Raw genomic sequence first — 13,825 nt, 5'->3', positions numbered from 1 at the left:
TCTTAATCCCTGTATCTTTTCCCCCATTCTCCCTCCTTCCCTACCCGCTGATAACCCTCCATGTGATGTACATTTCTGTGATTCTCTTCGTGTTCTAGTTGTTTGCTTAGTTTTGTTTTGTTTTAGATTCAGTTGTTGATAGGACATTTTACTGTTCGTAATTTTAATCATCTTCTTTTTTTTAAATAAGTCATATAATAAGGGCTTGATGATGGTGAACTCTTGTAGCTTTACCTGGTCTGGGAAGCACTTTATCTGCCTTTCCATTCTACATGATAGCTTTGCTGGATAGAGTAATCTTGGTTGTAGGTCCTTGCTTTTCATCACTTTGGATACTTCTTGCTAGTCCCTTCTTGCCTGCAAAGTTTCTTTTGAGAAATCAGCTGATAGCCTTCTGGGAACTCCTTTGTAGGTAACTGTGTTCTTTTCTCTTGTTGCTTTTGAGATTCTCTATCTTTAACCTTTGGCATTTTAATTATGATGTGCTTTGGTATGACCCTCTTTGGGTCCAACTTGTTTGGGACTCTGTGTGCTTCCGGGATTTGTATATCTATTTACTTTGCCAAATGAGGGAAGTTTTCTTTCATTATTTCAAATAAGTTTTCAATTTCTTGTTCTTCCTCTTTTCCTTCTGGAGTCCCTATGATGTGGATGTTGGCCGTTTTGGAGATGTCCCAGAGTTGTCTTACTCTCTCCTCATTTTTTCTGAATTCTTGTTTCTTCATTCTGTACTAGTTGAGTATTCATTTCTCCTTTATGTTCAAAATTGTTGATTTGAACCCCGCTTCCTTCCCTTTAGTGTGTTGTATTCAATGAGTTCTCTGAGCATTCCTGTCACCAGTGTTTTGAACTCTGACTTGATAGTTTGTCTATCTCTATTTTGCCTAGTTCTTTTTCTGGAATTTTGATCTCTTCTTTCATTTGGGCCATATTTTTCTCCTCAATTTAGCAGCCTCCCTGTGTATATTTCTGTGTCTTAAGTAGAACTACATTTTTTTTTGTAAGGGGCGGAGCCTTAGGTATTCACCTGGGCGCAGGCTGCTTTGTGGTGCTGTATGTGGGGGAGGGGTTGGAGAGGGAACAATGCTGCTTGCTCAGCTGTTGCCCCCTTTCCAGTCACTTCCCCCACTTTTTATAAGCAATTGACACCCTTCTAGTGGCTGCTCTGGTGCTAAATAGCAGAGTGGGTGTGTTTGTGTATGTTCTAGGACTGTGCTGGTCCTTTACACTGAGTCTCCTGAGAAACTGGCAGTTTCTTCCGCCACCCTAATCCCCACTGGTTTTTACAGCCAGAAGTTATGAGGCTTTATTTTCCCAAAGCTGGAACCCAGGACTGTGTGGTCTGGCCTGGGGCTGGGAACGCTGGTTCCCCAGGTGTCCTTCCCAGTTTCTAGGTTTTTGTCTGCCGCACTTCACTGCCACCACATGGCCTGTCCTCTTTGCCCCTCCTACCTATTTGGATGAATATTTCTTCTTTAACTCCTTGGTTGTCGGACTTTATTACAGTTTGATTTTCTGGCAGTTCTGGGGTTTTTTTTAAATTGTTTTATTGTTGTTCCATTACAGTTGTCTGCATTTTCGGTTTTTTATTTTGAGATTAGTTGTGATCCTTCTTATGTTTGCAAGGAGGCGAAGTGTGTCTACCTATGTCTCCATCTTGGCCAGAGGTTACTAAAGCCTCTCCCTAAAGTTTTATCTTCATTTATCTCATTTGCTAGATTTTAAATAAACTCAAAAACATTAAAAAAGGACATTTTTTAACATACAAACCCTATTCCATAGTATTAGGTAACCTTTTAAAGGAGAGAATTCTAAACATATTCTTGATGATAACTTGAAACTTGTTTTCTTTTATTTTAATTTTTATCTTTTAATTGTTCCCATACAGAATGTTTCTGCATCCCAGAGAGATGAAGTGATTCAGTGGCTGGCCAAACTCAAGTACCAATTCAACCTTTACCCAGAAACATTTGCTCTGGCTAGCAGTCTTTTGGACAGATTTTTAGCCACTGTAAAGGTAATTAATTTCTTTAGACACACTTGAACCCAGACTCTTGTTTATATTCTAGGGTTTATATTCTAAACTAGGGATATTAGTAAACATTCTATAAGCTGGAAAGGAATGGGAAAATCTTCATGGACATGATTTGTGTACCTGTAAGAGATAAGATGTGTTCTATAGCTTTAAATTTTCAGAAGTGTTTCTACTTGTATTCTGTAAATTTTATTTAAAAGATTTTATTTATTATTAGCTCTGACTGGTATAGCTCAGTGGGTTGGACATTGTCCCCCAAAATGAAAAGTTGTTGGTTTGATTCTGGTGAGGGCACATGCCTGGGTTGTAGGTCAGGTCCCCGGGTGGGAGCGTACAAGAGGCAGTCAGTCAATGTTTCTCTCGCACATTGATATTTCCCTCCCCTCTCTCTGTCCCTCCCTTCCCCTCTCTCTTAAAATAAATAAAATCCACCGATTTTATTTATTTTAAAATCGGAAGGGAGGGAGCAAGAGAGACAGACATCAATGTACGAGAGAAACATTGATCGATCGCTTCTCGTGCTTACCCCAACTGGACACTGAACCTGGAACCCAGACGTGTGCCCTCACTGGGAATTGAACTGGCCAATGACACCCAATGAACCGAGCCACATCAGTCAGGGTATATATTCTGTAATTTTTTTGCTATGAGTATTTCTAACATATTTAACCTATGAAATTTTTGGTCTGCTTTTAATGTTATATAGTACTGACAGAATGTTTAGTCATCTTTTATTTAACACATTGGTATACTAATGTGCCTTTTGCAAATTTTTCTCCATTTTTTGTTTATGAAATAGTGTTTGTTTTTCTGAACCATATATGCTTTCTAGAGGTATACATTTGGAGCACAACAAGATGAACCAAATTGTTGTAAAATAACTTGGTGTGTTTTTGTTGAATGGCAGCATACAAATGTATGAGTGAGCTCTGGCTGGGTGGCTCAGTTGGAGTGCCATCCTGTGCATCAAAACATTGCAAATTCGATCCCAGTCAGTGTGTATACTTAGGTTGTGGGTTGGATCCCTGGATGGGGTGCGTATAGGAGGCAACTGATCAATGTGTCTTTCTCTCTGTATCCCCATGTTCTCTTTGTAAAATCAATAAACATCCTTACGTGAGGATTAAAAAATGTGTATGTAAGTTTTACATTGTGCCTAATGGTATATCTCTGGTTATATTATGCAAAATCAGTCATAGTGGGCCCTCAACAGATTGAAAGCAGAAAGTTAGTATTTATTTAATGGCAAGGCATGAAAAAGTAAAAAAGCACTTCAGTTGTTGCTATTTGTATGCCTAAAAATATGTAACCTGGGGGAACTATGAATTTAATACAGAGGGCACTTTCTTATTAGATATAAAAAAATAGAAGCCATAGAATTTGGATGGCTGTTCAGTTATCTTTTTATGTTTTAAACTTATACTCTTAAGAGACTTTAAAAAAAACCCAAAACTTAAAAAGTTATATTGATACCAATTGCCTGAAGTCTGGGTCATCTGAAATGCCTACTTCTATCTCAGTATCAAGTCCCCTATCCCTCCACCCTTACCCCCTACAACAACTAACCTCCCTTTCACAGACAAAGACGTGTTTAAGGTTACTGTCCTTTCTTGGGTTGTATATTCTTCAGAAATTATTTGTGAACTTACTGTAGCTTCTGTTAGAGAAAAGATTATTATTGACCTTATTAAACATTTTAAACATTGTTTCTTGGCCTTTTGGCTAAGATCAAGTGTAATTTTAAACAGACTTGGGCAAGTAGCTAAAACAATTAGAGAATTTGCCAAGGATAATCTCAATTTTTCATATTTCTTATTTAATGGGTCCTATTATGTTAATAGCATCAGATACTATTGTTTAGAGATGGTCAGTCTATATTGAAACAATCTAAAATGTATTCATAGTTTAAATAAAGGCACTTAAAGTACACTGTAAAAGGGTATAATAATGAGGAGCCTTAATCCTAGCTGTGCAGAGTAAAGTGCTCTGAAGCTCTTTAAAAGTGTGGACCTGGATCCTGACCCCTCCCAGACTTACTGATTCTGAATCTCTGGTAATTTGCTTATATTTAAAGAATACATCCTGACGTATAGCCAGGTCTGAGAACTACTGTTTGTTTAAGCTGCTGGGATTCTTTTTATTACTAAATTTATTACTGGTGCCCTTGATTCAGGGGTTGCATTGCCTACCCAGAGTTAACTGTTGGATTCTTTTCTTTGTAATGAACTCTGATTAACTCATGGATGTGGGTTTGATATGTTGTATACATGGAGAAGTAAGGGAGCTGGAAAACTACCTTATCAGTAAGGCCTGAGTCACTTTCTAGATCACTTGTGTGGTGTCCCTTCACCTGTGAGATTATTTTCTCACCTGTAGAAAGAAGATGTGATAGAGATGACAGTATTTTGGAAGTACTTTCTGAATTCTATTAATTGATTTGTATTAATGATTATTTAAAATATTGATAGTATTGAACTAGCTTTTATTATGTCATACAAGCAGAGGATTCTAAGATTCCTGGACAGTATGCCACTTGTACTGAAGCAATGATCATTGGCATGTTTATTAAATAAGTTAATTAATCAGGGCTATATTCTGGTCATCAGAAGGCTTCCCCAATCTCACAGGAATGAATGTAATATTTAAGTATAAAATACATGTTGATGCAAGTTTTCTTTGTGTTATATCACTGACCTCTGTGTCATTCAATATGGTAGGACTAAATTGTTTTGGTTATTTAAAACTAGATTCTGATACTGAATTGACAAACCCTTATTCTACCAGTAAGGTAGAAAGTGGACCAACTTTATTATAGATAATGAAAACAGGCAAATTCGATCAATAGTATGGGTGTCAAACCCAAGAACTTTTATTTTTAATCCACTCATTGATTCTGTATATATTTAGGAGCCTTTCACTCTTACCATGAAACTTGAATATATAATTTTGTGTGTGTAGATATTAATTAGAAAATTTCTACTCATCTGCTGTCCTCTAATTTTTTAAAGCATTTGAACTATATTAATAGCCTTTTGATATTATCTCCTACTTAATTCCCCTAACACTTAATATGTTGATTTTATTAAGTAAATAGCCTAAAACTAGCTTAAAAAATACACACAAATACATATTTTTAATTTGGAGAATTGTATTTATTAAATTAAAAATTGTCTTCTAGATTAAAACTCTTTTGTGCTGGATAGAAATGAATTTTGGCTAGCATTGGTTGAACTTCCAGCCATGGAAATAATCCTAGTGTTTCTACAGAATATCATATGGGTAGGGGAATTGAAATTAAAAGTTAACTCTGATTTTAGAAAGCAATGGGTAGGAATCAAATTGCATTCCATCAAAAGTTTGCATACTTGTCTCATGTGCATATCTAGTTTTTAAAAATAAACTCATAATTTCTGAAGAATCACTGAAGTTACTTTTTCCCTCTTCAAAATTTTAGGCCCATCCAAAATACTTGAGTTGTATTGCAATCAGCTGTTTTTTCCTAGCCGCCAAGACTGTTGAGGAAGACGAGGTAAATATTTTTCTTTAAAGATTAGTTATGTCTCTTTTTTTAATATTTCTCTCCATTTACTCACTTGCTCTTTGTTTACCAAAACAAAAATTGAAATGAAATTTTTTATGTCCTCTTCTCCCTGTCCTGTTGTTCCCTTTTCTTTGGATAGAGAATTCCAGTACTGAAGGTATTGGCAAGAGACAGTTTCTGTGGATGTTCTTCATCTGAAATTCTGAGGATGGAGAGAATTATTCTGGATAAGTTGAATTGGGACCTTCACACAGCCACACCATTGGATTTTCTTCACATTGTAAATATAACTAAAGTCTTTTAATTTTTCATTTGAATGTGTAGTCCTCTTTCAATAAGAGAAGTAGATTCCCTGCCCATTTGTTTTATTATGATTTTTATGAAAAGGGAACTTACTGCTATTAGCCAAGGAAAAATTAGAAATTAGGATATATGTTAAATCACTGAAGTTAAAATTTCAAACTTAAAAAAATTAAGCATTGGGTAATACTCGGTTTCATCAGTTTCTGTACCTAATGTATGTAGACATTTAAGTAAAACTAGAATGATCTTGTGATTTTTTTTTTTTTTTCCAGTTCCATGCCATTGCCGTGTCAACTAGGCCTCAGTTACTTTTCAGTTGGCCCAAACTGAGCCCGTCTCAACATTTGGCAATCCTAACCAAGCAACTACTTCACTGTATGGCCTGCAACCAGTTTCTGCAATTCAAAGGATCCATGCTTGCTCTGGCCATGGTCAGTTTGGAAATGGAGAAACTCATTCCCGATTGGCTTCCCCTTACAATTGAACTGCTTCAGAAAGCACAGGTAGGTGTCAGTCTAACTAGTGTTCCTTTTAAGTATATTTCTTACTCTGATAAATAGGGTTGCCAAATGGTTATAAAACTAAGAGACATTTCTAATCTTATAATGGCAAACCATTTTTAGTAGACAGGGGTGAAGTAATTTACACTTTAAATTTTAAAGGTAGTCTTTTTTTTCTCCTGTAAAGTTTGTATAGTATTTTCTTGATTCCTTTCAACCCTTCTGGATTACTTAAAATCATTAAGAATCTTGAAAGATTTAATACGATTTTCAATAATATATTCTCCTTTAGTTTTGTATGAAGAACCTTCCCTGCTGCATTTGTAGCTTTCATTATAGTACTTCACTCATTTTATGTCAAAAACAAATTGTAACAAGTTGCTTTTTAGACAAGCACATGATTTAGTGTTGGCTAGGAAGTGAAGTATTTGTATCAGAGTTTGGCGAGTAGAAAGCTGACTTTCTGAAAGAGGTTTTGTCCTGGTAGTTCCTATTATTGCCTGAGATTAGTCCATAACTTATCAACTGTTTATATAAAATGTAAGGGTTTAGTGGAGAAAATTCTCATTCCAATGTAAAGTTAGTAATAGTGCCATATGTTAGCAAGTACTTTGAGAGAATTTGTGTCAGTTCTATTCATGTCACCAAATAGAATTTACAAGTTTAGATCTGCAAACCTTACTCCTCTGCCAACTGAATCCATAAAAGACTTATGAACTTGCTTTCTCCTTATATGTCCCTATTCTCATTTGGCAGTAGTTATTCTGATTTGTTTTATTGGATTTTATTTAGAGAAGAGGCTTAAATTTTGAACTTGAAAACATTTTTTAATAAAAAAACTAATTTTAACGAAGAGCTGCAGTTACTGAATTAATAAAATTTATACAAGAATACTATAAAAGAAAAACAAGAAAATAATGCTTTAATTTGGTGTTCTGTATAAGATGGTTGTAACTGGTGATCTTATGGATGTGAACTATAAAAGTTAGTACCTTAGTGCTACCTCTTAGCTGTGAGAATTTCAGGCTCTAGGACCTAGTTTGTGAGCAGAGAAAGGCTGAGAATCTTTTTATAAAAAGGATAATAATCAGAGCAACATATTAACCAGAGTACCATCCCTCTCTTTTGTGTTTTGTTCCACTGTTCTTAGCGTGGCTCAGTTCTACATCCCTGGGACATGTGATGTTAATGTAACACAGCATATGTTAGATGGAAATAATTGAGAAGTGTCTATTTTCCATTGAAATAAATCCTGTAATGAAAATAAATCTTAGGAGTAAGATGCTATTTCATGGGAATTTTGAGAAACTGTCATAAACCACCATATACTTGAATAGTGTGGCACAGAAAATTTATTTTGCCTACCTAGAATGTTGGAAAAATGTAGTTGAATATTAGTCATTACATTATGTTAGACTGGAAGTGGGGGCCATTAATAGATAACCTCCTATGTTGTGTGTGTGTGTATGTATGTGTGTGTGTGTGTGTGTGTGTGTTGGAACAAATGACATATCTCTAAATGCCACAGAAAATTTACTATTTGAAGTGTTATCATCACAGAGAAAGAACAGACTTTGAAGCATAAGTAATAAGAATGCTGTGAGGAGCATGTGTATTCTGTAGCTTTGAGACCTTGTTGTCTACTGAAAAACACTGGAGAATCTGCTTATTCTCTTTCATAAGTCTTCTGGTTCTAGAAGAAGAAAGTGTTCACGGAAACTTGTTTCCCCCTTTACTGGAGAAGCATTATAAACTTGGAATTGAAGGAACCTTCTTAGAAAGCATTTTGTTCCACCCTTGTGTCCCAAACCTGATGGTTTCTGATCCTTCAAGACTCAGTTCTGTTTTTGCTGAGTTCACCCACTTTTTAGGTAGGAACATTAGGTCTAAAATCTTGTGATTAGACCTGTGACAAGGCCATAGTAATATCAGGTATTCCTCCTAGATTTCTGATTCTAGTATAGGAAATTCTTGCATCAGATTGGTGAGATCATGCCAGAATTACTTCTGACATGTTTCCCATTGTCTTGGTTTGAGAGGACTGCCAGTGGTCTGTCAGACATCTTATTCTGTGTGGGGACCACTGTCACTAGCTCTGTCTCTGTTCCCCCTGGACTTCAAAATGCAGTGAGTATTCCCTGGTTTGAAAGGCAAGCTTCCTCTTGTCCCTCCTAGTTCCCCCACCCCTGTTGGCTCTTACGCTACCTGTTGGCCACCATTCTGGGATGACTAAACCCTTTTCTCTTACCCTTTCTCTTGCTGCTCTAATTCTGTGGCTGTACTCAATATCCTCCTTTTTCTGACTGATGTGCCCCTCCCCCTTGATAATCTTAGGAAGTTTTAAACTCTACCCAGAATACTGTGGTTGTCTCCCTTGTCACTAGCCAGGCAGTAGTCAAGGTAGAGGTTCCCTGCTGTGGTATAGTTTAAAATTAGTGCGTTAAAGAAGTAGACCCATTTTACCAGAGTCTTCTGGTTCTTCCTGAAGGTGCCTATGGTCAGACTATTGCGGTAGGGTTTTTAGTGCTTTGTGCTGTCCAGTGAACCTGGGTCTGTCTGAACCTATCACTTACGTCATGCTATTTTTTCCCTCTTTCTAGCAGTAACCTGTTTGTATGTCTGCCCTGTAAACTTACACCATTTAATCTCTAATGTCTTTCTAGTGCTACCATTTTTTGCTAGTCCTCACCTCTAAAATATAACAACCTTATTATTTTTTTCACAGAGAAAGATTATAGTGACTTAAATAGTCTTCCTTTTACTTGAAATTCACCTTCTTTCAGAATTTTGCTGTGATATTATGCCTAATGACCAAGGCAGTAGAATATTTGTACTTTTACTTTTCTAGGCCACTAGGTATCACTTATTTGCTAAAGCACAGTTTATTAAACTAGGGACTTAACTTTTTAGAAATAGTTTTTACACTATAGCCTTTATTCACTTCCCAATTTCTTTCATTTCTTTCCAAGGCTTTTGAAGTACTGGCCAAGGGTATTCAATTGTCTTAGAAAATTTTGAAATCCCGTCTCTTCTGTGTGCTTTGTTCCACTGTTTTCCTGGGTAACAAGTAATGAATATACACGCTCCGGCAGAAGGCGGCCTGCTTGAGTGTGGTTGGTAGGGTAATACTATGGGTGAAATAACTTACAATTTTAATTTGATCATTTCACCTAAAATGTCGTATGTTGTGCTTGAATGTGATAGTTACGTTAAGAATTGCATGCTTATGATTTTGTAATAAAAGATACTGTAATAAAAGGGGGGGTGTTATTTCTGCCGGACCCTGTATTTAGAGATAAATACAATTTATGACAAAATGTGTGCTTGCAGAGTATGCTGTTTTCCTTTAGTTTTCCTGTGGTATTGCAAACAGTCATGTGCGTGTGTTGCAGGTTGTTATGGGTAGGAATAAGACTGGGTTGAGAAATGTCCAAAAATGCTTGTGATATACACAAGGCTGGAAAGTGATCAATCAAGGTAGTCTTCCAGGAGGGTGGTGGTAAATTAGCCAGACATGGAAGGTAATAGGTTAGGTAACATAATTTCAACAGGTAGAAACAGGGTCAGAAAGGGTAAAGTAAACAAGGACGAGATTTGTATATAAATAGAGAGCAGGCCCATTTGGCAGGAATGTAGAGCACAAATTGGGATATGCTAGGAAATAAGGCTGGAAAAGAAGTTTGGGGTTAGATTGTGGAAAGCTTTATTAATACCAAGCTAAAGAGATTAACTTACTGCTTGTAGGTATTGGGGTGCCACTAAAGAAATTTGAATAGGGGAGAAATACATGTTGCTAGAGGAAGACTGGTTTTCACTATAGCTATAATTACAAAGAAAGGAGGGCCAAGAAACTAATTAGATTGTTTGGCAGAGGTGAGATTTTGAAGGCCTTCTATGCTAGAAATTTAAGGAATAAAAATGAATATGATATAATGCCTACCTCTTGGGATCTTGTACTCTATAATGGAGAAGCCTGAATGATTAAATAGATTATGCTAAAACAGCATAATCTATTGTGTGGTTAAGTTTGATGACAGGTTGCTATAGAAACAAATGGTTCTAGAATTTGGGTGTGTAGGAAGGAGGCTGGAGAGAGACAAGGGTGGCATCAGAAAGGACTGATAATTTGAACTGTCCTAAAGGATAGAAAGAATTAGTGAATCTTTGAAGTTAAACAAAAGCATTTCTTCCTAGTATTATCAAGCTGTTCTCTATAAAAATATGACTTGTCAGAAGTTCACGCTGTGTAACAAAACAAGATATTTAAATTATTCTAAAGGCCAGAACGCCTTTTCCATTTAAATTTTTTCTTGCCTCTAGTTTCTTTCTTAAATTGTTAATGAATTCTGTGTGTATGTTGGTCTTCACTGAAGAGATTAGAAGAGACAAAGAGGGTAGGGTGAAGGTCCTTCTACTCGGGGAATAGACTGAACAAAACAAATGTTGGGTATATAACACTGAACAGAAGAGAATTGTTTCTGCTTTCATGAAGATGTTCAGCAAATGCAGCATTTAAATTCCAAAGAGATTTATATTAGAAATACAGATTTGGACCTAATTCCTAAGATGATGGATAGGCTAGAGAAATAGATGAGTTTGAGTTTAGAAGATAAGGGGGCAAGGAAAGGACTCAGGGTACAAAGGGTGCACAGGGTAGAAAAGTAGCCAGCAAAGATGATAGAGCAGCCTACAGTAATTAAATCACCAACTTTTTTTTTTTTTCTTTTAAATCCTTGTCCCAGATGGATAGCTCCCAGTTGATCCACTGTCGGGAGCTTGTGGCACATCACCTTTCTACTCTGCAGTCTTCCCTGCCTCTAAATTCCGTTTATGTCTACCGTCCCCTCAAGCACACCCTGGTGCCCTGTGACAAAGGAGTGTTCAGATTACATTCCTCCTCTGTCCCAGGCCCAGATTTCTCCAAGGACAACAGCAAACCAGAAGTGCCAGTCAGAGGTACAGCAGCCTTCTATCATCATCTCCCAGCTGCCAACGGGTGCAAGCATGCCTCTGCTAAACGCAAAGTAGAGGAAATGGAAGTGGATGACTTCTATGATGGAATCAAACGGCTCTATAATGAAGATAATGCTTCAGAAAATGTGGGTTCTGTGTGTGGCACAGATTTATCAAGGCAAGAGGGACATGTTTCCCCTTGTCCACCTTTGCAGCCTGTGTCTGTCATGTAGTTTCAGGTGTTACCTTTAAGTGCAAACTGAGGTATACTCCTCTGGGAACAGGAACATGGAAAACCAGGGCAGGCTATATAAAGGTGTATACCTAATCAGGCTGATTTGAAGTGAGCCAGGAAGAAAAACAATGTTATTGTGGTTAATTAAAATTCAACATTATTTAAGCACTTAAAGACCAAAAAAGTATAAAATTGAAAAGATCCAACAATTTTAAGTAAAAAATTTCTTTGTAGTATTTGTCAGTTTCACCCTTCATTCTGTTAAATGTAATGTAGGTTGCCCCCATGTCAAAAATTGACATTCAGTGTTTTCAACGTTGCAAAATTCATAGCTAGCAAGCCCTATCACCAGTGTCAGGACTTAATTTTCCTCTTGCTTTTGCTTGCTTTTTTATTGACACTTAATGAATTTTATGCATGTTGATCTGTAGCCTGACTTCCACTGAGTAGGAAATCCTCAAAATAATTTTTTAGCAATTTAGAAACAAATTATTTCAGCTTGACAGCCATGTTTAATCCATGATTTAAATTCAAATTTACTTCAAAATTGCCCCATGGAAATCAGAAGTGGTAATTGAAAAAGGACTCACATTACCATGTTGGTGTTTGTGTTTGTCTCATTTCCATTTCTGGGATCTGGAAACAAAATTATTATTTTTGATTATCTTAAACTGAAGCTTAATAGTGGCATGTAATTAGGACACTGTTAGATTTGTTGAAAGCATTTTTGGCATTTGCATAAGAAATTTGTGATAAATATGTCCAGGTGCTCACCAAAGAAAAATGTAGTAACTAAAATTTATATATATTTTTTGGTTACTGATCAACTCTTTTTCACTTTATAATCAGTAGGAGAGACCATTTAGATGTTGCGACAGCTCTATGATTTGGGTCTGTAACATGTAATAACTTAAGTTCAGTACCCTAGTTTTATGTAGTTAAGCTATTAGTATTTTCTCGATGAAAGTTACTCTCTCTTGCCTCCCAAACCCACCTGTTTCTCTTAATGACTTCTGGAATCTGAGCTCCCTGTGCAGTCTGAAGAAGGTATTGCAGTCAGAACCAACCATGTACTGATGATAAAAGCCTCTGGTAGCAATAAACGTTGCCCTTAACCCTGCTGTGTCTCTTCTTTCTGCTTGTGAAGAAGTGCAAGTTCCTGATTGCTTAGGCATTGTTATCTAAACTGGAAAAAGTTAAAATACTAAGAATATGCTTTACAGGAAATAAAACATGAAGGAAATGGGATTTAAATATGAAGGATGTAGGTTTTTGACAAAGTAGTTTTCTTTTATGTATTTTTCTCACTGGTGGACTGTGGACCTTGCACACAGTAAATTCTCATCTTAATGGAACTTTGAGGGCAGGCACAGATGCACATCTAGATATATGGCAATTTAATCTATTAATTTTGTTCCATTTTAGCAGTGGAAGAGTATTCTCAGGTCAACATCTGACTTTCTTGAAATTTTTGTGGTAGGGTTACTACCTACCTACTAAAGACTTTACAGTCCAATCAAAGCAAAAACTTGTATTTATATGCAGCTAAGGGAGGAGTGAAGATGGGTGAAGATAGCAGGAGAATGGCTTTGTAGGTATACATTAAAATAACCCATTTTTCCTACTTTTCCTCTGGTTCCCTTTCTTAATTCTCCTTAACTGCGGGAGCTTCAAGAAATTTACAAGTACATATTCACCATTTCCGTAAAGTAAATGGCACTTCAATTCCCCCCACCTCCACTTAACAGATGAGTAACATTTTTGTTATGTAAAAAGCTAGTGATAAAATTGAGTCTAGATTCAGAACATTTAATTTGTAGTTCAGTAGCTACATTGAACAAAAGTTAGAGTGACAGGAAAATTTACTTGATCTTGAGGTTTCCTAATCTTATAAAAAATTGCTAATCAGTTTGGAACATAGTATTGTTTTCATGGGTAACTGAAGTGGGACGGTTGGGCTGATAGCCATTAAGCCTCAAAGCTTATTTAACCAATTAAATTAAATGATAGTACTTTGGAGACCAGATCATCTTAAGCACTGTCCCATAAACCTGGGCTCTTGGAGAATTTTGGCTGAGGGGTCTGAATTAATGGATTGAGACAAAAAGCACAATATTCTTGAAAAGTGTGGAATTTTCATTAAGAACATTCCTGCTGATAAATTAGATCCTGTTTTACCTGAAATTATTGTCATTAGCCTATCCCAAGTTACTTAAATCTGGGCATCACATCATAAATTATTCTCTTCCAAGATTTGG

General features: G+C 36.4%; 1 protein-coding gene across 3 annotated transcripts in view; it reads left to right on the top strand.

Moving 5' to 3' along the window:
• CCNI (cyclin I) overlaps positions 1-12,687 on the top strand; it is a 33,035-nt gene extending 20,348 nt beyond the window's left edge. For 2 of the 3 annotated variants that reach the window (XM_024579332.3, XM_024579324.4), the window contains exons 3-7: positions 1,889-2,017; positions 5,490-5,564; positions 5,716-5,856; positions 6,152-6,382; positions 11,122-12,687. In XM_024579332.3, coding sequence (XP_024435100.1) covers positions 1,889-2,017; positions 5,490-5,564; positions 5,716-5,856; positions 6,152-6,382; positions 11,122-11,565 — 1,020 coding nt within the window. In that variant the 3' untranslated portion in view covers positions 11,566-12,687. The remainder of the gene's footprint in view (positions 1-1,888; positions 2,018-5,489; positions 5,565-5,715; positions 5,857-6,151; positions 6,383-11,121) is intronic. The other variant, XM_045184980.2, reaches the window with a different exon arrangement.
• The last annotated feature ends 1,138 nt before the right edge of the window (positions 12,688-13,825 follow it).

Source organism: Desmodus rotundus, chromosome 4 (genome assembly GCF_022682495.2).
Source record: "Desmodus rotundus isolate HL8 chromosome 4, HLdesRot8A.1, whole genome shotgun sequence".
Taxonomy (NCBI): domain Eukaryota; kingdom Metazoa; phylum Chordata; class Mammalia; order Chiroptera; family Phyllostomidae; genus Desmodus; species Desmodus rotundus.
This window is presented reverse-complemented; position numbering and strand designations above follow the sequence as displayed.